This window comes from Desmodus rotundus, chromosome 5 (genome assembly GCF_022682495.2).
Source record: "Desmodus rotundus isolate HL8 chromosome 5, HLdesRot8A.1, whole genome shotgun sequence".
Lineage (NCBI taxonomy): Eukaryota > Metazoa > Chordata > Mammalia > Chiroptera > Phyllostomidae > Desmodus > Desmodus rotundus.
The window spans coordinates 89,192,834-89,217,621 of NC_071391.1; the positions used below are offsets into that span (position 1 = coordinate 89,192,834).

The 24,788-nt window shown below is 39.6% G+C and overlaps 1 protein-coding gene and 1 long non-coding RNA gene across 7 annotated transcripts in view; one reads left to right on the plus strand and one right to left on the minus strand.

Annotated features, from left to right (window-relative positions):
• Positions 1-11,999, plus strand: part of LOC123480799 (uncharacterized) — an 83,024-nt gene extending 71,025 nt beyond the window's left edge. For all 5 annotated transcript variants that reach the window (XR_008426854.1, XR_006656913.2, XR_006656911.2 and 2 more), the window contains 2 exons: positions 6,248-6,377; positions 7,437-11,999. This is a non-coding gene — a long non-coding RNA (uncharacterized lncRNA). The remainder of the gene's footprint in view (positions 1-6,247; positions 6,378-7,436) is intronic.
• MPZL3 (myelin protein zero like 3) lies at positions 553-22,229 on the minus strand. Of its 2 annotated transcripts, XM_024570852.4 has the most exons (6): positions 22,084-22,228; positions 15,022-15,188; positions 12,008-12,218; positions 6,192-6,357; positions 4,557-4,620; positions 553-834 (listed from the first exon to the last, which is right to left on the minus strand). In XM_024570852.4, exons 1-6 carry the CDS (start codon positions 22,154-22,156, stop codon positions 808-810), a joined length of 708 nt encoding a protein of 235 aa, XP_024426620.1. In that variant the 5' UTR covers positions 22,157-22,228; the 3' UTR covers positions 553-807. The 2 variants fall into 2 exon arrangements, with proteins under 2 accessions (XP_024426620.1, XP_071077598.1); XM_071221497.1 differs by lacking the exons at positions 553-834; positions 4,557-4,620 and adding an exon at positions 4,628-5,583 and having other exon boundaries at positions 22,084-22,229.
• Between the last annotated feature and the right edge of the window lie 2,559 nt (positions 22,230-24,788).

Here is a 24,788-nt window from a genome sequence, read left to right on the forward strand (position 1 = left end):
AAGTTAAGAACAATCTAACAATAGCCAGGGGGGAGTGGGGAGGGGACAATGAGGAGAGGGGATTACAGGAACTACTATAAAGGACACCTGGACAAAATCAAGGGGGAGGGTGGAAGTAGGGGAGGGAGATGGGTTCAGCTGAGGTGGGGTGGAGGGATGGGGAGAAATAACAATAAAACTTTTTTTTTAAAAAAACCCACTCAAAGCACTGACTCCTGAGCCTATCAACTCAATGGAAATTAATGTCATATGCTCCAAGTAACCCAAACATAATTGATAATGAGAAAATTAAACCAATGAGTAATATGCTGCGTGCTAAGTCACAGTTGAAAATGTTCAGGGAGCCAAAAACAAAAAAAACCAATACTTAGGCCAAACAAACATTTTTGTCTGGTAGCACATGAGGAAGCTACAAGCTCCATTTCATTAAAAAAAAATTTGGTATCAGCAATGTGGCCAACATTTAGGATTCTCCCTCAAATAATTGGAAGAAAACATGTAATACATTCAAGAGCAAAGGTGAAATAAAAAGCATCTTTGTGTTCAGGAGAATTCCTTCATTCAATTAGAGTATGTTATTAAAAGGGGTAGTTATGAGTCTCTTCTTAAAGTTTCCAAACAGTTTATAAATACAAAAAGAACATTTCTTTAATAAATAAATGGTTCCTAAAGTCTTGATTGATGAATTCTAGAATCTTCCATCACTACTCTCCAGGTCAGCTCCATTTCTCTGAGAGGCTTTAGCTGCCAGTGGAATGGGATATTTTTGGTTATTAGGTGATTCTTCTCTTATCATGCAGACTTTCATCAATATGTCTCTTCATAGTCTGAATCCTGGAGGGGAAAGAACAGTAGTTGTGGTATGTATGTGAAGTGCAATACAACAGCCAGAATTTAGCCAAAGGCCACACATCAGGATCTTCCAAATAGAACCTAGTTTGGGGCAATATCAACAGTGAGGTGGCAATGACTCAGTACACCTAAATTCCCATGAAGCATCCCAGGGCCTCAATATAATTGGTGGCTATTGGGTAAATTTCTGCTTTGAAACCCTAAGCATTCCATTTTCTTTGGTGAATATTTTTAAAAACCTGAACACTCATTAAAAGGTGCCCGTCTACTGCAGAATTTGTAGGATTATAGCTTGGAGTTTAGGCTAGGAGTCAGTCTACCTCTGAGTTTTAATCCCTTGCTGGTTGTGTGACCCTGAGTAAAATTATTTAACTTCTCTAAGCCTCAGTTTCCTCACCTATAAAATGAGGATAATAAAAATACTAATACGGCACAGAGCAGCTATGAGAATTAAATGAGACAATGTATGTAAATCACTTAATACTGTGCCTGACTCTTTGTAAGCACTCATTCAAGATTAGCTACTCTTACCATTATTTTTATTATTCAAACTTATACTTACTGCTTCAAGCCTCAAGTGGGCGATTGATTGCCACTACCTGGCATACCACATTTCTCTAGTGCATTCATTCTCCTACTCTCCTAGATGACTATTTCATACCTTTCCCACTTTCCCCACCTCCAAAATCTTCTCACTTCATTCTCAGCTGATGATCTTGATGGCTCCCATGACGGGAATAGAAAAGCAGTCAGTAGTGAACTTCCACAAGCTCCCATCATCATATTTACCTACTCATCTACATCTGGGCCCATCTACCTGGCCTTCCTTCCTTACTCTTCTTATGGATACACTCTCCCTGCCCTTATGTAAGGCCAACATCTTCACTTGTATACTAGATCCTGGAGTCACTCCAGCAATCCTTACCTCTCTCTTCTCCCGAATCTATTTTTCCTTCTCTACTGGCTCATCTACGATCACATGCAAATGTGCTAATAGTTCTCCCATCTTAAATAGAAAAGCAATTCTTGACATACACCTCCCTCTGCCTATTGCCCTATTTCTATGCATCCCTCCACAGAAAAAAACTCCTCGTAAGAATTGTTTACACCCACTGTCACCAGCAAATATCTTTGTATTCTTTCTTAACCTTACCTTGGTCCAGCTTTCATCCCACTATTCCACTAAAGCTGCTTTGCCAAAGTCACCAATAACCTCCGCATTACCATATCATCCAATAATGAATGCTCATTTTACCCAACCTGACCCAGCAACAATTGGCACACTCATTCTCTTTTCTCCTTTGCAAACACTTTCTTCACGTGGCTCCCAGGATACCAAACTCTCCTGGTTTTCCTCCTACCTCACTGGACATTCCTTTTTAGCCTCCTTTGCTAATTCCTCCTCATCTCCCCAATCTGTCAACCATGGAGAACTCCAGGGTTCAGACCTTAGACTGCCCTCTATCTATACTAATTTCCCTGGTAGAAATAGCTCTACCAGTCCTTACCTGCTAATGATTCCTAAATTTATATTGCCAGTCTAGACCTCTCTTCTGAACTCCACACCTATATAATCAATTGCCTACTCCAATCTCCACTTGGGTGTTTAACAAGTATTTCAAACTTAATATATCCAAACTCAGTTCCTAATCTTCCTCCAAAAACCTGTTGTACCTACAGACTTGTACATGTTAGAAAACAGCAACTCTATTCTACTAGTTGCTCCTCTCATTCTTTCACATTTACATGCAACCCATCAGTAAACCCTCCAGCTTTACCTTTAAACTATAATAAGAATATAACTACTTCTCACCACTTCTACTACCACCACCCTGACCCAAACCAACACCATCCCCTCTCACCTGCATTTTTAGAGTCTCCTAATGGGGCTCTCTTATTCTGTCAAGGTCCCTTACCACCTATTCTCAATACAGAAGCCAGATGACCTTTTAAAAACATACATCAGTCCAGGAAGCAGAGTCCCACACCAAGTCCCAAAGAGGCCCACACCAAGACACATCATAATTAAAATACAAAAGGTTAAAGACCAAGAGAGAGTAGAATCTTAAAAGCAGAAAGAGAAAGGCAGTTAGTTACCTATAAGGGAGCTCCTATGAGACTGTCAACTGATTTCTTAACAGAAACTTTGTAGGCCAGAGGGACTGGCATGAAATATTCAACATGATGAAGAGCAAAGACCTACATCCAAGATTACTCTACCCAGCAAAGCTGTCACTTAGAATTGAAGGACATACAAAGAGCTCTCTAGACAGGAAAAGGCTAAAAGACTTCATCACCACCGAACCAGTATTACAAAAAATGTAAACGGTCTTCTTTAAAAAGAAGAAAATAAGATCTAAAACATCAATAATAAAATGGCAATAAATACATATCTATCAACAACTGAACTTTAAAAACAGAGTAAGTGAACAAGCAGAACAGAAACAGACTCATAGATACAGAGAACATTTTGATAGTTTCCAGATGGGAGGAGGCTGGGGGGGGGGGATGGATGAAAAAGGTGAAGGGATTAAGAAGTACAAATTGGTTGTTATAGAACAGTCATGGGGATGTAAAGTACAGCATAGGGAACATAGTCAATAATATTGTACTAACTATGTATCATATCAGATGGGTACTAGATTTATCAGGGGGATCACTTAGGAAGTTATATAAATGTCTAATCACTGGGGTATACACCAGAAAGTAATATAATATTGTATGTTGGCTGTAACTGAACAATAAAAAATTATTCAAAGTAAAAAAAAAAAGTTCTTTGACAGAAGATATTTTTGTCAGTTTTGTTCACTACTATTTCCTAACTACCTAGAGTCATATCTGGCACATGTCTAATGCTCCATGAATAACTTATCAAAATATCCAAACTCTAAAGGGTTAGTATTAGATCCTCTCCACTGGCACTGTCCCTCATCTTACCTATTACACTCAAATACCAGAGAAAGAGGAATAAAGAACACTGCAATGAGTAATTAGGCTGTGGTCATCTGGCTAAGTGCTGAGCTTGGCAATAGTAAGTACAAAAAGGGCTCAGGTTTAAACCATAAAATGACAGGTATGCTTCATATTAGATCATGTGTTACTTTAAACTGTTTCCAACTGGACCACGTAAGAGAAAGCCTTTCTTTTTCCTAGGATCCTGGGATGGCCACACAAACTTATCAGTCACAGCAAGTGCTTGAAAGGAGAGAAATGGCAGCCTTTTGAAATTTAAATCAAAATTCAGGCCTTCCAACCTGAACATTTCTTATTGACAAAGCCATCAAGTCACCTAAAAGGTTATATCACTCTTATTCCATGGCGGGGGTGGGGAACTGAGGCTCTGCAGAAAAGTTCAATTCAGGGCTCTGGGTCCAGCCAATTGAGGTCTCCTAGCATGACTTCAATGGCAGAGGACACTCCACTTTCAGGATGTTCTCTGTCAATCAGCAGAGAAAGCTCTACACTGTCTCCTTCCCTAATCCAAATACATCCCTCTCTGCCCATGAGAGAGAAAACAAAATAACAATTAGAGTTTAAGGGTAGCAGGCTCCCTGAAACCAAAATTCTTTGGAGGAAGACCTTGACTGACACCATGCTTTGGGCCTACCGGCATGCCCTCTGCTCCCTCTAAGGGCAAAGGATCCCCAGAAGTAAGCAAAAGAGTGAAACATGAACAGGGGACAGAAGAAATGGCATGGGCTTACCAAGCACTCGGCACAACGGACACAAAGCCTTGCCATGCAGTCACCTTCCTCTTCTTGATCAGTGCTGTAAAAAAGGACAAGCCAAATCAGAACAATCACTAGGTCAGTGTAGTAGAGCAGTTAAAAGCACAGGTATTAAAGTCAGACAGGTATGGTTTTAAATTCCAGTTCTGCCACTTGTTATCAGGGTAACTGGGCAAATTACTTAAGTTCCAGGAGCCTGTTTCCCCTATAGAATGTAGATATTACCAGCTATGCTTATAGGATAGTGGCTAGGAGTAAAGAAAAAATAAACACATGTAAAACACATACCACACTGCCTGGCACATAGCGAGTGCTCAATAAATAGGAGCTAGTCCCAGTCATTCATTTAGAAATATACTGAGCACCAAGCATGTCTGAGGTACTATGCTAGGCTGGGGATAAAGAGTTCACAGTCTCTTGGGGGTGAGAGACCTGCTGAAACTTAACAAGTACATTATTATATAATACAATATGATAAATGTTTTAATGAAGTTAAGGTCAAACTTCTCTGGCAGCAAAGAGGTGGGAGGGACTGGTTCTCCTTGCAGGACCCAGGAAAACTCAACAGAAGGGGACATTTCAGCTGGGTCTTATATGATAAGGAACAGTATACCAGGCAAAAAAGGGAAAGAAGGAGGGGATTACAGGTGAGAGAGAAGCATGTGGAGGGGGGATGGAGTACAACCTGAATGAGTATAGTATGTGGAGAGAAGAAAATAAGCTCACTGTAGCTGGAATATGGTAACAACATGACTTGTTGGACCTATTAATTTTGAAGGAATGAGATATCCACATCAGATTTTATATTCAGAACCCAAGAATCATAAAGTCTGATTTCCGAAGTAGGAAACTAGGACCATACTATCAACCCTTCCATCTCTCTCTAAATTAATATCCACAGGTTTCACTTTCAACCTTCCTTATAGTACTGCTCAGCAGAACTCTTCTCTTCAAAATGAAGTTTCAGCCCTGGCCAGTGTGGCTCACTTGATTGGAGCATCGTCTGGTAACCAAAACATTGCAGGTTCAATTCCCAGTCAGGGCACATACCTAGGTTGTGGGTTTGATCTGTCAGGGCATGTATGATTCTCAGTCTGGGCAAGTGCAATCCCCAGTCATGGCACATACGGGAGGCAACTGATCAATGCATCTCTCTCACAACCATGTTTCTCTCTCTCCCTTCCTTTTCTCCCCCGCTTCTGTCCCTCTCTCTCTGAAACCAATGAAAAAAAAATATCCTCAGGTGAGGATAAAAAAAATTTTTAATAAAAAGGAGCCCTGGCTGGTATGGATCAGTGGATTGAGTGTCAGTCTGTGAACCAAAGAGTCGCCAGTTCAATTCCCAGTCAGGGTACATGCCTGGGTTGTGAGCCAGGTCCCCAGTTGGGGGCATGCAAGAGGCAACCACACATTGATGTTTCTCTCCCTCTCTTTCTCCTCTCCTTCCCTCTCTCTAAAACTAAATAAATAAAATCTTAAAAAAAAAAAAAAAAAGGATATTTCAACAGCAGAACTAGCCTCAGCCTGGAAGAAAGGAAAGCATGGGTGTAGGGGCTTTGGTACTATCCACAAAGCGGGGATCTGAAGAGGAAATGGATTTACTGTACTTACTCATCTGAAACCTCAATAGATGACTTCTTAAAGCCTGATTTGCTCTTCTTCTTCAGCCTTGCAGACTTCCTCCCCATTCTCACCAGCAGCAGAACCACCACCACAGTTGAGGGAATGAAGACAAGAATGGAAAGAAGTGCCACAGAGGAGAGCATGGTGCCAAAAACTAGAGAAGGAAAAGAGAAGGTAAAAGAGAAGGACATGCAAAAATGTTTCCTTGGAACATAATCAACAAAAGAAAAAAGCAAACAAAATACCACCAGAGACATTGAGGGGGGGAACTGTCTAGCAGTGGCCAGGGGGGAGTGAGGTGGGGACAGTGGGAAGAGGGGATTGCAGGAACTATTATAAAGGACACATGGACAAAATCGGGGGGGATGGTGGGGGTGGGGGAGGGAGGTGGGTTCAGCCGGAGTGGGGGGAGGGAAGGGGAGAAAAGGCATACAACTGTAATTGAATAACAATAAAAAATAAATTAAAAAAAATGTTTCCTTGGATATGAGATAGATTTTACTTTCACCCTTGCATTTCCTCTCATTACAAAAGGAATAAATTGGATGTAGAAAATACAGAAAAAATAATAAAAATTTACCCATAATCCTACTACCTAGGACTGACACATTAGTATCTACCTATTCAATTGTCTTTCTAAGTATATGTGAATATGGGTGTGCATATAGGGAGGACAGTGTATATTTTAAAAGTATGAATCATATTTTATATATTATTCCTAACTTCCTGTTTTACTTAATATATAAGTATTTTTCCATGTCATTAAAAGTTCCTTCCAGATGTGATTTTTTAAAAGGCTGCATAGTATTCTACCATATTGAGTAGTTTAATGACTCAGTCCTCTAATGCCGGACATTCGAATTACTTCCAATTCTTTGAATTTATGAGTTATATTATGATGATCATCCTTGTACATAAATCTTCATGCTTAGCTCTATTTAAGATAAATTTTTTAATGGAATTCTAAATGAAAGGGTATATATTTTTAAGGCATCTATTCATACAACCAACTGTCTTCCAGAAAAACTATATTAGTTTCTACTCCCCTCACCAGTATGAATGTGCTTATGTCTTTGAAACTTATGGGTTATTATCTTTTAAGAAACCATAATGTAGTTCTGTATCTCTAAGTCTTTGGTTCAAATCCAACTAAGGATTAGAATGTTCAGAAGTAACCAGGGAATAACGTAGAAAATACAGATTAGTCCTTAACCTACTCTCCTTCTGTTTCAGACTAAAAGGAAAGTGCTGGTCTTTGCAACATCAAGGAAATGTGCTGCCTCTATCACTGGAGTGGGAGGTACCCTTTCAAGACATAGGCAAAAACACTGTCTCATAACTACAGCATGAACGTACTAGGGAAACCAGAATGACTTCTTTATCACAGAGACAACAACCCTCATTTATTATGGGATTTGTCATACATCCCACACACTTCCGGTCACCTGAAGTCTTAACAAAAAGGGCAGTGGTGGGGGGAGGGGGGGATGCAAAAACAATGACAGTATTTGAAGAAAAACTTCAGCTTGCAAAATGAAGATTTAAAAGTTCATCCCAATAGAGGGGCTTCTGGCCAAAATGGAGGTGTAGGTGGATATGCTTCACTTCCTCACACAACCTAAAGAAGGACAACAACCAATTTAAAAACAAAAAACCACCAGAACTGCCAGAAAATCAAACTGTATGAAAGTCCTACAACCAAGGAGGTAAAGAAGAAACATTCATCCAGACCAGCAGGAGGGGCAGAGATGGGCAACTGGTGCGGACAGGAAATGCAGCAAGGCGGTGGCTGGCAGACCAGAGGTCCCACATTTGCATGTGGATAAACCAGGAGGAACAAGTGGGGAGCAAGTAGGGAACAAACTGCGCAACCCAGGGATCCAGCGTGGGAAACTAAAGCTTCAAAACCACTGGCTGTAAAAATCTATGGGGGTAGCGACAGGAGAAACTCCCGGTCTCACAAGAGTCCACTCTTGGAGGGGCCCATAGGGTCCTAGAATGTACACAAGCTCACTCACCCAGGAATTAGCACTAGAAAGGTATAATTCACTTGTGGGTAGCAGGAGAAGTGACTGAAAACAGGACGAGAGCTGAGCAAATGTCATTGTTCCCTCTCTGATACCTCCCCCACATACAGTGCCACAATGCAGCCGAAGTAGGTAGCCCTGCCCTACCTAAAGCTCTGCCCCTTATAATGTAACAGGTGTGCCAAGACAAAAATATGGCCCAAATGGAAGAATAGATCAAAACCCCAGAAAAACAACTCAGTGACGAGGATAGCTAACCTATCAGATTCAGAGTTCAAAACACTGGTAATTGGGATGCTTAAAGAAATGACTGAGTAAGGACACAAAATAAAGGAAGAAGTGAAGGTTATGCAAAGTGAAATAAAGAGAATATACAGGGAACCGACAGAGCCCTGTATCACTCAAATCAATGATTTAGAGCAGAAGAAATAAACATCCAACCAAAACAGAATGAAGAAACAGGAATTCAAAAAAAAGAGGAGAGGCTTAGGAACTTCTGGGACAACTTTAAACGTTCCAACATCCAAATCATAGGGATGCCAGAAGAAAAAGAGGAAGAGCGAGAAATTAAAAACTATTTAAAAGAAATAATAAGCCCCTGGCTGGGGTGGCTTCGTGGATTGAGTGCCAGCCTGTGAACCAAAGGGTCACTGGTTCAACTCCCAGTCAGGGCACATGCCTGTGTTGTAGGCTGGGTCCCCAGTTGGGGGTGTACAAGAGCAATCACACATCGATGTTTGTCTCACTTTCTTTCTCCCTCCCTTCCCCTCTCTCTAAAAATAAATAAATAAAATATTTTTTAAAAAGCAAAGAATACTTTAAAAAATAATAATGAAAGAAAATTTTCCCAATCTAATGAAGGAAAAAGGCATGCAAGTTCAGGAAGCTTAGAGAGCCCCAAACAAGTTGGAACCAAGGAGGAACACACCAAGACACATCATAATTAAATTACCCAAGATTAAAGGTGAGATAATCTTAAAAGCAAGAGAAAAAGGAGAGAGGTACCTACAAGGAGTTCCCAGAAGACTATCAGCTGACTTCTGAAAAGAAATGTTGCAGGCAAGAAGGGGCTGTAAAGAAGTATTCAGAGTCAGAAAGGCAAGGACCTACATCCAAGATTATTATATCTAGCAAAGCTATCAGTTAGAAGGTAAAGGCAGATAAAGTGCTTCCCAGATAAGGTCAAGTTAAAGGAGTTTATCATCACTTATTAGGCCCTTATTATATGAAATGTTAAAGAGATTTATCTAAGAAAAAAAAGAAGATCAAAACTATGAAAAGCAAAATGACAACAAACTCACAATTATCAACAACTGAACCTAAAAAAAAAAAAAAAACCTAAACAAACAACTAGAATAGGAACAGAATCACAGAAATGGAGATCACATGGAGGGTTATCTGAGTGGTGGGAGAGGGGGAGAATGGGGGAAAAGATACAGAGAATACGAAACATAATTGGTAGGTAGAAAATAGACAGGGGGAGGTTAAAAATTGTATGGGACTTCCGGCCAAGATGGAGGCGTAGGTAGACACAATGTGCCTCCTCACACAACCAAAAGGACAACAACAATTTAAAAACAAAAAGCAACCAGAACTGACAGAAAATCGAACTGTATGGAAGTCCGACAACCAAGAAGTTAAAGAAGACACATTCATCCAGACCAGTAGGAGGAGCGAAGACGTGCAGCTGGATGGAGAGGACTTGCTGCAAGGTGGTGGATGGAGGACCGGGGCTGGCAAGATGGTGGGTGGCAGAACCAGCGAGGTGGAAGATTGTGGAGCAGAGCAGGCAAAGCTGCAGCTGGCTGGCAAGGAGCAGCTAGCAGATCCCGCGAGGCGGTGGCTGGCAGACAGAGCAGTCCCACATTAGCATACAGATAAACCAGGAGGAACAAAGGGGGAGTGAAAGCGCAACCCTAAAGTTCCAGTGTGGGGAAATAAAGCCTCAAACCACTAATTGAAAACCCCTGTGGGGGTTTAGGCAGCAGCAGGAGAAACTCCCTGCCTCATAGGAGAGTTCATTGGAGAGACCCACAAGGTCCCAGAACGTACACAAACCCACCCACTCGGGAAGCAGCACCAGAAGGGCCCACTTTGCTTGTGGGTAGCAGGGGAAGTGACTGAAAACCCACAGAGAGTGGAGAAAGCACCACTGTTCCCTCTCAGACCCCTTCCCCACATACAACGTCACAGCACAGCAATGTGGGTGAACACCTAAGGCTCCACCCCTTTACATAACCGGAGCACCAACACACACACACACACACACAAAGGCCCAAATGAAAGAACAGATCAAAGCTCCAGAAAAAATACAACTAAGCGATGAAGAGACAGCCAACCTATCAGATGCACAGTTCAAAACACTGGTAATCAGGATGCTCACAGAATTGGTTGAATTTGGTCGCAAATTAGATGAAAAAATGAAGGCTATGCCAAGAGAAACAAAGGAAAACGTACAGGGAACCAATAGTGATGTGAAGGAAACTGGGACTCAAATCAATGGTGTGGACCAGAAGGAAGAAACAACCAATCAGAACAGAATGAAGAAACAAGAATTCAAAAAAATGAGGAGAGACATCTTTAAACATTCCAACATCTGAATTATAGGGGTATCAGAAGGAGAAGAGGAAGAGCAAGAAATTGAAATTTTATTTGAAAAAATAATGAAGGAGAACTTCCCCAACCTGGCAAAAGAAATAGACTTCCAGGAAGTTCAGGAAGCTCAGAGAGTCCTAAAGAAGTTGGACCCAAGGAAGCACACACCAAGGCACATCATAATTACATTACCCAAGATGAAAGATAAGGAGAGAATCTTAGAAGCAGCAAGAGAAAAGAACACAGTTACCTACAAAGGACTTCCCATAAGACTGTCAGATGATTTCTCCAAAGAGACCTTACAGGCAAGAAGGGGCTGGCAAGAAGTATTCCAAGTCATGAAAGGCAAGGACATACATCCAAGATTGCTCTATCCAGCAAAGCTATCATTTAGAATGGAAGGGCAGATAAAGTGCTTGCCAGATAAGGTCAAGTTAAAGAAATTCATCATCACCAAGCCCTTTTTATATGAAATGTTAAAGGGATTTATGTAAGAAAAAGAAGATAAAAAATATGAACAGTAAAAGACAGCAAACTCACAGTTATTAACAACCACACCTAAAACAAAAGCAAAAGCAAACTAAGCAAACACCTAGAACAGGAACAGAACCACAGAAATGGAGATCACATGGAGGGTTATCAACAGGGGAGTGGGAGGGGGAGAGAAGTGGGAAAGGTACAGAGAAAAAGAAGCATAAATGGTAGGTAGAAAATATACAGGGGGAGGATAAGAATAGTATAGGAAATGTAGAAGCCAAAGAACTTACATGTATGACCCATGGACATGAACTATAGGGGGGGAATGTGGGCAGGAGGGGGTGTGCAGGGCAGAGGGGAGTGAAGGGAGGAACAATGGGACAACTATAATAGCATAATCAATAAAATATATATATATCAATAATAATAATAATACGGGAAAAGGAGAAGTCATGTACAACCTATGGACTAAGGAGGGTGAGGGACCGGTGGAGGGGGAGAAAGGGGAGAAAAAAATGGGACAACTGTAATAATCAATAAAATATACTTTAAAAAATAATCCTAATAGACAATTCAGGATGGCAAAATGTTCCAAAGACCAACTGGATTACAAAGATAGGTAGCTTTGCTTGTCTTTGGTCTGTCCAAAAAGCACCACAGTAGTCACTGAGTACTACAGAAGAAGGTTAATGACAGTTAGCTTACCCCTTTCTGTGACTATTAGTTCTGTCATGGGAATGTTATGGTGCACGTCTGGGGGATTCTTCACTGCACAGCTGAATGTCCCATTGTCCTTCATGGTAGGGTTGTTTATGCTTATGGATGCATCCCCTTTGTATACATCTCCAACCCAGGAAATTCGATCTCGAAATGTGCCTGCTGTGGTTGGGTACTGGAAGGACTGATAATGAAAAATCTAAGAAAGCAACACCATGAGAAAAAAAGTTAATTTGGAAAATGCAATGAAAATGTAAAGCTTAGTAGGTCTAAAATAAAATATGAATGTATAATGAGTTTTCTCAGTTGGGCATTTTTTAATGCTTTGTTCACCTCCATCTTATAGGTTAAAAGACAGGTTAATGAAACATCAGAAAAAGGCCTGGTGAAAGAATCTTGGTAATCTAACTCTCAAACCTCTTCTAAATTCTCCCTGAAGTCCTAAAGCAGTAGTTCTCAGCCAGGGGCAATTTTGCCCTCCAGAGAACATTTTGGCAATATCCAGCGACAGTTTTTTATTCTCACAATTGGGGGGAATACTACTGGCACCTAGTTGGTAGAATACAGGAATATTACTAAAAATCCCAAAATGCATAGAACAGCCCCCACAACAAAGAATTATCCAGCTCAAAATGTCAATAGTGACAAAATTAAGAAACCCTATTCCAAAGTAGCATCTAATATATAGTACTGTATGGTTTGCAAGTGACTTCTATACATTTGCTATTTGAGCCTTATAATAACTATATACAGGACAAGTATAATTATTTCATATTTACAGAAAGAGGAAAAAGGCCAAAAAAAAAAGAAAACAACTGAGTTACTCAAAGGCACATAGCTAGTAAGTGGGAAACAGAAGATTTTTGTATATTCTCAAAATCACCAGGAGGGTGTAATATAATCAGGCCTCTCTCAAGCTATCTATCTTGACAATTAATAAAAATCCCAAGTCAAAAGCAAGTCAATGAATGAATGCTGAATTAAAACACTGCTTCAGATAAGTGATCAGATACTTTATTACTGAAAACACTTCCTGGAATTTTATCTGGTTGCAGGCCCAGCAGGTACCACAACACAATATGATCTGTCTCCCTCTTGTATGCAAGAGTCAAGGCTTTCCTCCTTATTTGGTTATTTGGTACCTCCCCATTTAGGAACAATTGCCCAATTTTAAAGAGCAACTTCCCAAAGATGCTGCTGAATCCCTTCTTATTGGTTCATTTGTTCATGTATTCATTCAACATTTACTGCACACCTATTATGTGCTTGGCACTGTGTTAAGCAGAAGGATTCAGCAAGAGCCAAATGAGCACAGTCCCTGCTCTCATCGAATTTACAGTCTAGTGGGAAATACAGATATTAAGAAATAATATGTGCAATGTGTGTTCCAAAAAGGGAGGTAAAGGATGCCTACTGCTGATTATCAGCATCAACATGACAGGGTTTGAAATTCCTTATTGACAAAACAAGGCTGGCTGTGTATCTTTGAGATGAATCTAACTTCTAACTCCAAGTTAGTAATACTCAAATCCTTGTTAACTGATTAGTCTGATAGAACCCTGACTGACCACATAACTGCAACATGTTATATAACATTAAAGGGCCACTAATTCCAACTTGAGTGAGCTGACTTTCTGACCAGCCTAACAGAGACTAGCACCATATGAGAACAGCTTGCTGTTTGCAGTTAAGGCTCCTGACCCAAGAAAACCCCCACTGCTTTCTCTGTCCTATATTTTAAAAAAGATTTTATTTTTAGAGGGAAGGGAAGGGAAGGGAGGAAGAGAGGGAGAGGAACATTGATGTGAGAAAGGAACATCAGTAGGTTGCCTCTCGAATGCCCCCAACCAGGACCTGACCCACAACCTAGCCATGTGCTCTGGTTAGAAATCAAACCACCAACCTTTCAGTTTGTGGGACAATGCCCAACCCACTGAGCCATACCAGTCAGGGCTCCTACTCTGGCCAAGGAGGTAGAACTAAATGAGGCCAGCCATAGCTCCCAATCACTCAAAATAAAGCAAACTATTTTAAGTATAAAAAAAGAGGACCATGCACACAGCCTAGCTTCCTTCACTGGAGCCACCTACCTAACCCCAAGCTACATGGCATTCAATAATGACTCCTAAACAAATTCAAAGCTATATGTTAAAATTAAACCAAAAGTTTTTCCAATGAAGGAAACAGGAAAAACAAATTAAAGATACTTTCAAAAATACAATTTTATATACAGCTTTGACATTAACATTCTTGAGAGTATCTACCCCGAACTAGGGTAATGCTGGAAGCATCAAGAGAAAGAAAGGGTTTGTTTTTTTTTTAATAGCACTGCAATCTTCAATCAGACATCCACAATGGGATCTGACTCATAAATTGTTTTATATGTGTGACTGAAGTGTATCACTTCTAATAGTGCAAGACCATCTGTCACCAACAACATCTGTCAACAACATCAGGTGCCACTATTTCCTTCCAAGAGTACTATATAAATCAATGCAGATGTTTACACAATGGGAAAAGACGCCAAGATAAATCTACAGAGTACAGATACTGAGGCAGATACATCCACTGAGACAACTTCATATGACAGTAAATGAGCAGCTTTGAAAGAAAGGATTACTAGGACTGGGACCTACAGGATTTTTCTGTCCAACAGTCCTGGAGGTACCATTTTTTAGTACATGGAATCTGAAAATGATATTATGAAGCCAGGCAAAAAGAAACAACAAAGGGGAAACAAAATTAAACCACATTTCCTCTGAATTTCTGACAATTATTTTTTCCAATAGCTTATTTACAAAACTCTTACAGAGAATAATAAAAAGCCTTACATGACCAAAGGGGTGTCACGTAGGGCAGCAGCTCATCTCCTATTGAAGTAGAAGCTCATCTTCTATTCTAAGATGAGAAGGCCTAAGGAGTGCCTGGGACTTGGAATAAAAGGATTCCTAAGTTTTCGACCACAGAAGACTCAAAGAAAAATTTTCGAAGTATACACTTACCGATTCTGTGCGACTACTGCTGGGAGGCCGGTATGTCCAATCTATGGTGAGTTTGTCAGTGACAGATGAAGTTGACTTGAAAATGCATTTCAACTTGATCTTTTCTCCAACATAACCCTGAACACGGGCATCCACTTTAATCTCCAAGGAAAGGGCAGTGTGAACACCTAATCAAAGCAAGCTCAAATATTTAAAGTGTTTTTATTTGGGTAGAAATACAGATGACTAAAGAACATAAAGATGCTATTTATCATTTTTAGGGCTCTCATAGCAACTACAGCAATAAATATCTTCTTCTCATGCAAGCCCAAAAGGACAAGGAGTGGATGTCTGCATTAATCAAGGATAGTATTTTTGTCATTTTACAATATTAAATCATAGGATGGATTCTTGGGTAAAATTTAAAAGCTGGTTCCACCAGCATTTTTCCAAATACAGAGTTTTGGTTAAATGATGTTCAAACAAGTGGGTCAGCCCACAGCAGGCTAAAAGATAACACCACCCACTCCCCTCACACACACACTCCAGGAATATGTCAGCTGTTGTGGTCTAAGGGACTTACCCCAACTACAGCATGGTTGTAACCTGAAGCTACTCTGGCTTCAACCACCAGCTGAATGAGGATAGAAAGTAAGAACAGGATATTTTTTTCAAAGAATTTTGTAAAACTGCCCTAAGGTTCTATCTAGTTTTGTTTTGGTTTTTCCTTTCTTAAAACTGGTTAATGAATCACATATCCATTAAAAGTAAATCAGGGGGAGGAAAAGAGAACAACTTAATCTATTCTGAATGTGAAAATGAGATACATTTTTAAAAATCTCTAGAGACTCACTCTTTCCAAAACCACATCATATGTCCAACTTTAACACACTACTACCCCAAAAGAGCTGCACCTCCCTCTGACCAATCCCCTCTGCTTTCAGAAAACAGTGAGTAGACATTTCTCTCCCATAGGGAGCCTTTTTTTTTTTTAGGGAAGTAAGCCACTGGCCACTTTGTTTTTCCTGCTTCCTTCTCTATGGCAATAAGCCATGATTGTTTCAGTGTGCCAAAGGCAAAGAGAACAGCAAACTCACACACTGTCCTGAACACCAGCAGTTCCTTTGGTAGCGGCAGGATGCATATCCCAGCCCTATCACTTGCTGGCTCTGTGGTCTTAGCAAGTTACTTTACTTCTTCAGTTTCTCTCTGGTGAGAATGATAATAGCACTTATCTTAGAAGTTCACTGTGAGGAATAAATGAGTTAAAACATTTACAACACTCAGAAGCCAAACTAATCCAGAGAGAACGTTCAATGCATGTTAGCTTCATCATCGTTATTGCCACATCTTCAGTTCTGCCTATACTCTTTCAACCTTTCCCATCACAGACACAGTTATGAGTCATCCATTCCACTGCCTTTATTTCTGCTGCTTTGAGTCATTTTTCTTGCTCCTCTCCAGACAATCTAGTCTGTTCACATTCTTCTTAAAGGAGGAGACCAAAACTGACCTCACAACTCTAATAAGAATCTGACCCATCTCAAAGATAATTAATTCTGGTTCATTCATAGCATCCTCTCTGACTTTGACAGAATAAACTTGCCATTCCTTCTATGCCTTCATGAATGCTGTACCTTTCCCTGAAAAGCCTTCAACCCTCAGTCCCTACTCTCTCCTGAACTACCTTACTCATCACTCAAGATCCAGTTCTAAAAAACAGAAGGTGGAAATGAATGGGTAAACTACTCTCTCCCCATACCCTTTATTCTAAAACATAAGCATAGCAGAGAGACTTTAAATTATGGATTTAGAATTAGACAGACCTGGACTTTGATTTCTAGCCCAGGTACTTTCTAGCTGTAAGACTCTGATCACAATTACTTAATCTGTTCAAACTTAAGTTTCCTCACTTGGTAAATGGGAATAATAACAAGACCTACTTCACTGGATCACTGTGAGGATCTACTAAGATTAAATAACTGCAAAATGCTTAGCATGGCACCTGAAATAGAAACTTTCAATAAATGTTAGCTATTATTATTAAAATAAATACCACAAACATTCTAAAACTTTCAATAATTCTCTATTGGGCTATAGAATAAAATATAAATAGTGACAGTCTGCCCCAAACATTTGCTTCTCCACCCACCTACCAATCCCATCCCCTTTACCGTGCCCTGAATTTACTAAATTTACTATGTCCTTTTACATTAGTGTGCCTTTGTTTGAATGCGTCTTTGTCTGGAAGGATCTCCCCATCTCTACCAGTCCTGTCTGGGTTGTTTCCCCTACACGCCGTCCCCCAATGCTCACATACTTTCAAAACCCGGCTCAAATATCAACTGTGTGCCCAAAGACCCAGATGCAGTTCATTTTTCTTTCTTCAATGTTCTCATTGCATTTAGTACATAATGCTACTCAAGTACATATATCATTGATTACACTCAGTTTCAAAAGATGATTTCCTCCATTAATGTACCACCTTGAGGGCAAAGTTCAGAAGGAAGGAAGCAGGCAGAGAGGGGCTGAGAGAGAGAAGTGGACAGGTCACCAAAAGTTGTAGTGTAGGAATAAAGTGTGCTCACTGGTCACCCACTCTCTTCCTATCCCTCTTTTACGGTATTTTCAACATTCTTAAGTTCTCTACACTCCTAGATGACCATGCCTAGACTGTGACTGTTGTACACTGAAGGAGAAAAATCACACAACTGCACAGATAGTCACCGTAAGAAATTCGTGAATTCCACCCACAACTGAGCCTTTAATGACACTGATGGCCCTTTAACTAGGCTTGGTCAGCTCCTCTTTCTGACTGCTCAAACTCTGCCATTCTGTTTCATCCTCTGTATACCTACAAATCCCTCATTCTCAGAAAATTTCTCCTCTTACTTCTTCAAGAAACTTGAGGCCATATGAACTGCCCAGCCACACACCTTCCTGTATCTGCATTCATCCTAACTTCCAATCTCAAAGAGTGTGGTGTCCCTTTTTCTATGCAAGGTCAACTCCTCTGCTCTAGGGAAGACAATTAGGAGGAGTCAAGAGTAAATATAATATTACTTAGAAGGCCACTACAACAGTCAAGTGAAAAATAAGGGGAGCTTGAATGAAGTTGGTGGCAGTGGACATGGAGAGAACTAGGGAGACAGTAACAAGGTAAAATCAGCAAGAATTGGTGACAGATCAGATGTGGAATGTTAGAGAAAGAGAAGTGTCAAGGATAACTTCCAGGTTCCTGACTTGGTCATACCATTCACTGACACACACAGGGAAGACTAGAAAAGTGCCAAGCTTGGTAGGAAAGAACATGAGTTTTACTTTGGATAAGTTTAAGGTGCCTTTGAGATACACAAGGGATGATGTCAAGGGGGTAGTTGGTTTAGGGCAAGGTCAGCAAACTATGGCTCATAGGTCAAATCTAGCCCACATCTCCACAAAGTTTTTGGTTTTGTTTGTAGAGATAGAGAGAGAGAGGAAGGGAGAGAGAGAGAAATATCAATGTGAAACATCAACTGGTAGCCTCCCATATGTGCCCCGAGCCCCGAGCAGGGATCAAACCCACAACCTAGGCATGTGTCCTGACCAGGAATTGAACCTGTGACCTTTCGGTATATGGGATGATGCTTCAGCCACTGAGCCACACTGGCCAGAGCTACAAAAAGTTTTATTAGAATACAGCCATGTTGACTCATTGATATATTGTCTTGGGATGTTTGTGTGATACTCCAGCAGAGTTGAGTAGTTGCAAAAGACCATGTGGCCCACAAAGCCTAAAATATTCTCTGGCCCTTTACCAAAGTTTACCTACTTTGATTTCGGGCACATATGGCAACCAACTCCACACACACACACACACACACACACACACTCCACATCTCTCACTGTTTCTATCAAATCTCTACGTGTCCTCCTTTCCTACCTATCCCTTAAACATTGGCATGCCTTAAAGTTCCACCCTTAGCCTATGGTCCTTCATTTAACACATTCTCCTTGGACAATCCTATCCACTTTTATAGAGTTAACAACTGTTAATAGGCTAATGATTCCCCAATCTATATTACTAGCCATCACTGTCCCTGAGTGTCCAAATATTACTAGATATATCCTTGAGTATCACCACCATAAGATCTCACATTGAAAGTAGTAAACTTTTACTTGTTGCCTGCTCTATCCATTCCCCTCATCTCCTTTCCTAACAATACACAGCTTTTCTTTGGATATCCACTATTTCCCATGTAGCCAAGCTTGGGGGAAAGGAGGATAGATATTGCCTCTATCAAACAGAGCCCAGGCAGGAAATAGAAGGCACAACCAACTGAGATTTTGAAAAGTGTATGGTCAACTTTTCAAAGGCCCTTTTCTCAGGGTCAAGGAAGCCAACGAAGGCATAAGGCCTTTGCCACCCCCAAGCCTTAAATAACAAAAGAAGGAAGTGGCATTACCAGAGCCTGATAAGAGATGGAGATACTGCCACCTGATAGAAGCAGTAGTCATAGAGGGACACAGCCACTAAACCAGACTACACTACTAATCTATACATCAGGATGTTGGTTCCCCTTGGGGAAGAAAGCATAATGACTGGAAGGAAGCACAAGGAAGACTTCTGGAGTGCCAGTAATATTCTATATTCTGATTTGGGTGCCAGTTACCCAGGTGTGTTCAGTTTCTGATAATTCATTGAGCTGTACCCTTATGATATGTGCACTTTTCTCTATATATCATACTAAAATTGAAAGCGTTTTAAAATCAAGGGATGCAAAATAATTTGTCTCCTTCACTCAAAAAAATAAATAATAAAAAATATTGATCCAATGTTACATTCATTCATAAATTTCTATCCTTGGCCTAATCTGCTTATGAATATTTCTTATCACCTGAGTAAAAAAGTATTCTTTCCAGGTAAAAACCGCTAACTATAGAAATACTCATGATAATTATAAAATTTTTAGTCTGGGAGGAAAACAAGAAAATGACATTTAAACATGGAAGAAATGAAAAAATGGTAAAACTCCCAATTTTGTACACCAGTTTTCCAAAATATAAATCTATCAGCCTTTGATTTATGAAATTGCCCATTTAGCCCTGGTTGGTATGGCTCAGTGGATTGAGCACCAGTATGCAAAACAAAGGGTCACCAGTTCAATTCCCAGTCAAGGCACATGCCTGGGTTGCGGGCCAGGTCCCTGGTGGGGGGCACACAAGATGTTTGTTTCTCTTTCTCTCTCTCTTTTACCCTCTCTAAAAATAAGTAAATAAAATCTTTTTCAAAAAAAAAAAAGAAAAATCACCCAATTAAATGAAAAAAGAAAAGTATAAAAACCTTAGGTGCCTAATCTATTGTTTCTAAACTTAGACAACTGATATAGCAGGACCACATTTATAACATAGGGAGAAGTCAAACAAGCTAATAATTTAGTGGGTCCTATCTTTGAATTAGAAAAACACTGGAATGAAACAAAGGTATCACCTAACAGATTCAAAATCAACAACCCCCCTCAAAAGGATTAACCTTGAAAACATGCTAATTGAAAGAAGCTAGTTACAACTCCCGCCTCCACATATTATAGGATTTCATTTATATGAAATGTCCAGAATAGGCAAATCCACAGCAATATAGACTGACATATGCCAAGAGCCGGGAGTAGCTGTTAATGGGTTTGGAGTTTCTCTTTGGGGTGATGAAAATGATCCCAAATTGATTGTGGTAATGATTGCACAACTCTGAATATACTAAAAACCACTGAAGTGTACACTTTAAATGAGTAAATTGAATGGCATTATAACTCAAAAAAAAACTGGTCTTTTTAAAAGGCAAAAGATAAATCTATTCAACAAGTATACAGATCATAAAATCAACTTTTAATGTTTGAATTATTTGGTCTGCTAGATTTGATGCATGCTAGATGTGAAATGATATCAAGCTTAAAAAATCACCCATCATTTCTACATTTTTCTTCTTCAATGGGACAATATTTGAACTTTGCCATTGGGGGTGGGATGGGGGTCTGGGATTATTTGGAGTGACAGCAGGTCAACCTAATTATTCTACTGCAAAATAATTTAACTGAGAAACTGGTCACTTATAATGACATAGGCACCTAGGAGGGATCAGAAAATGTGCTGGCAGCATGAATATTACTCATCAGACAAATAAAAACTTCCCCACCTTACCTGCTGAGATTTAGAACACTTAAAATCTTTATGTAAAGGTACCCTTCAGAAATTCTCACTATCCACAGGGAGATTTTAAGATGTTAACAAGTCATTCTAATGCTAGCCTTACTAACATATGATTTCCCAGAAAAACACACACACACATTTTTTAAAAATCCAACAAATAACTACACCCTAAAATGAAGATAATTAGGCTCAATTGAAACAATGCAATCTGAAGCTGCATTAAAGCAAAATTTATCCAAATTTTAAGAGTATGTCATAGTGTGAATACTATACTTCTTTTATTAGTTAATAGTACACATTAAAATTTTTAAAGAATTGATGTGTTCTTTACTGTATTTTTTAAAAATTGCTATTAAAATGCTAAAGCAGTTGTTTTTTCAACAAAATGCTTCTCTATTATAACCAAGTTCCAGCATATCTTTCATGTAATAAACGTTTTTACTTCATAGGCCCTGATAATCACCTAAAGAAAATAAAATTACCAATAATCATGTTTCTCTTTCCAAAAATACTGGACAAACTAATGAACACTAGAATTGCCCTTTCCAAATCATAACACACAGCCCACAAACCACAGCTGTCAATCACAAGAGAACGCAGGATACACTCAAAACCAGAGCTCTCCAAGGTTCTATCAAGTCGCGCCATCGCCATAATACAACGCAGTCACGCAAGGTGGTCGAGATCACAGGGGCTCAAGAAAGCACTGGCAAGCTACCGACTCCACTGAGTGGGTAGTGATTACAAGAAGAAAACATCCTCCCCACACCTTCTCGCTTCCTTCCTTCCCCGAAGCATTGTGGGGGCTTTCCGACACTGCCCCCCACCCGGAAGCGGAATAGCGACCATCTTCCCTAACCCCCCGGCCGGAAGTGGGGCTGAGCCAGCCGGCACACTCACCCTGGAAGAAAAGGACACCCATCAGTGGAAGCAGAGTGCAGCCACAACCTTGCGCCGCTCCGCTCTGCTGCATCCCGACAGCTCTCCAGATGCTTGTACACCTTGTTTACCGTTCCCAGTAACGACGCAGGTAACAACGGAAATGACGTAAAACAGGTGGCAGCGGAAGCCCTTAAAATGGCGATTCAAAGTTGCCATGGGAACATGGGTTGGTTTGGGGTTTTTTTCCAGAACCACATCTTTTTCACTGACCAGCAGTGCTTTAATTCTCAAGTAGGAGTTTATTCTCTTTTGCTTGAAAATGAGTTAGGCTACAGACTTGGGGAAATTTACTACTTAATTTTATGGAATCCAGCGGGCAAAATAGTGCTATTCTCTGACTCTATTCCTGAAAGTTTTTTTTTTTTTTTTTACTGCCTTCAGATTATTTTATTTGAATGCTCCCAGAATTTAGAATTCAAAAATTAGATTTTCTATAAATTTAGAGTTCAAAAGAACCTAGGAGATAATACAGGATATGTATTAGGCCTTGGTGGTGAATTTGACCCTTAAGTCTCCGTGTGCGTTTTTCTATAGCTATTACATATTCCAGCTCAGCACCTACCTGAATTGGGTGTTTATTAAATTGCTATTGACGGTGGCAATACTGAAATCATTACAGCATGTAATGGAAGGAAAAGGAAACGGATATTTGTATAGCATCTACTTGGAAAACTGAGAAAGTAATGTTTTCACGGTGCTTGAAATTAAGAAATGGTGTCATACTTCTGAAAAAGAAATGGAATGGTACCCTGCTTTAATTATTATTCAACCTGGAATCTCTGTATATTTAATGAAAGTAAGAGGGAAACAAAATTCTACTTCAGCTTTTGGAAAAGTTTAATAATCTGCCATTGTTCAACTCTCATTCCTTTACTAGATTGGAAAGCAGGTAGTTTTCACCATTAAGAAGGTATTATAAAAGTACCAAGTGGAATAGATGATACTGTTCCTTTGAAAGAATCTGTTGTACCAGATTCTGAGTTATCCAAAGCAATGTGAAAATTCTGTGAAACTCCATATAGGTTTATTTATCCAGTAGAAATGAATTCTATCCTTTATTGACTTCCAGGCTGCTGGTAAGAAAAGTTTTTGGTGATGATAAAAATACATGCCTATCCATTTTCTGTTACCTGCTATGTAAAATTTAGATTTGTAGATAAAGCAAATTTTATAACTTAATTTTTTTGTTGGTAAAGGTTATTTACATAAATGTTTAAGGCACACTAAAATTATAAATTGCAGCCCTGGCTGGTGTGGCTCAGTGGATTGAGTGCCGGCCTGTGAGTCGAAGGGTCACTGGTTCAATTCTCAGTCAGGGCACATGCCTGGGTTGTGGGCCAGGTCCCCAGTAGGGGGTCAGTGACAGGCAACCACACACTGATGTTTCTCTCCCTCTCTTTCTCCCTCCCTTCCCCTCTGTAAAAATAAATAAATAAAATCTTTTCCAAAAATTAAAATAAAATTATAAATTACAGTACAGAATTTCTCTTTAGGAAGAAGACACTGAACCACAGGGCCATTATTAATCCTTGAGTATTTAGCAAGACACAGCTATTAAGTTTTGCTGGAAAGACATGCCTCGAGTTTTTAACTACTTTTTCACTATACTTATGGAACATCATCTAAGCCATCTGTTTGAAGAAACATCCAGTTTTTATATTTTGAAAGGGTGAATTATGGAGAAAAATAGAAAATGTGAATGGAAAGTAATATAGACCTGAAATCTAATTTTTTGTTTCAAAACTGGGTATTGAAACTTTATTTCTTTAAACAGTGTAATAGGCAAAACAAGACATATATGGAATGTATTTGAGAGTTAAGGTTTGTGTGTTAATTATACCAATTTTTTAAACTATTGGAAAAAATATCAAAGTTCAGCATCTTTAAATTTGAAAATTCCAGTTTGTGAAAAGATAACATCTTCAGCTCAGTCAGTGAAAACTGAAAATAATCATGTTGTAAAGATTTCTGGGAGGCCTAAACTTTTAGCTGTTTTCTGTCTTTTGAATAAATTCTGGTATAGCTTATGTTTGAAAAGAAACCAGGAAACTAGACCCTTTTTATAAAGCTCTTTTCACCCTGTGGCATAGCTTAGTGGATTGAGCTCAGGCCTGTGAACCAAAGGGTGGCCTGTTGGATTCCCAGTCAGGGCACATGCCTGGGTTGTGGGCCAGGTCCCCAGTAGGGGGTGCATGAGAGGCAACCACACATTGATGTTTCTCTCCCTCTCTTTCTCCTTCCCTACCCCTCTCTCTAAAAATAGATAAATAATTTTTTAAAAGCTCTTTTCATAGCCCACTTACACATTTTCCTTTATCTACTAATATAAGGGAAAAAAGAATAAAGTTCATTTCAGGAAAAAAGAATAAAGTTCGTTTCAGGAAAAAAGAATAAAGTCCGTTTCATTCTGTTAGTTTTGGTATTTCTTTGCCCCATACCAAATTCTCTTCCCCAAACAAGCAAATTAAAAAGAAAAAGAAAAAAATTTAAAACATCTCTTCTAATCCTCAGAGCTCTATATAACACTGTACAAAATTATTATCATTTAGGGTTGATTTTTTTTTCACCAGCCCTAAGTTCTTAAAGTCATAAGATACTACTCCAGAATTGTTCTGTTTAAACTCCTTAATGATTCCAGCCTACAAATGAATGAGCATAGACTT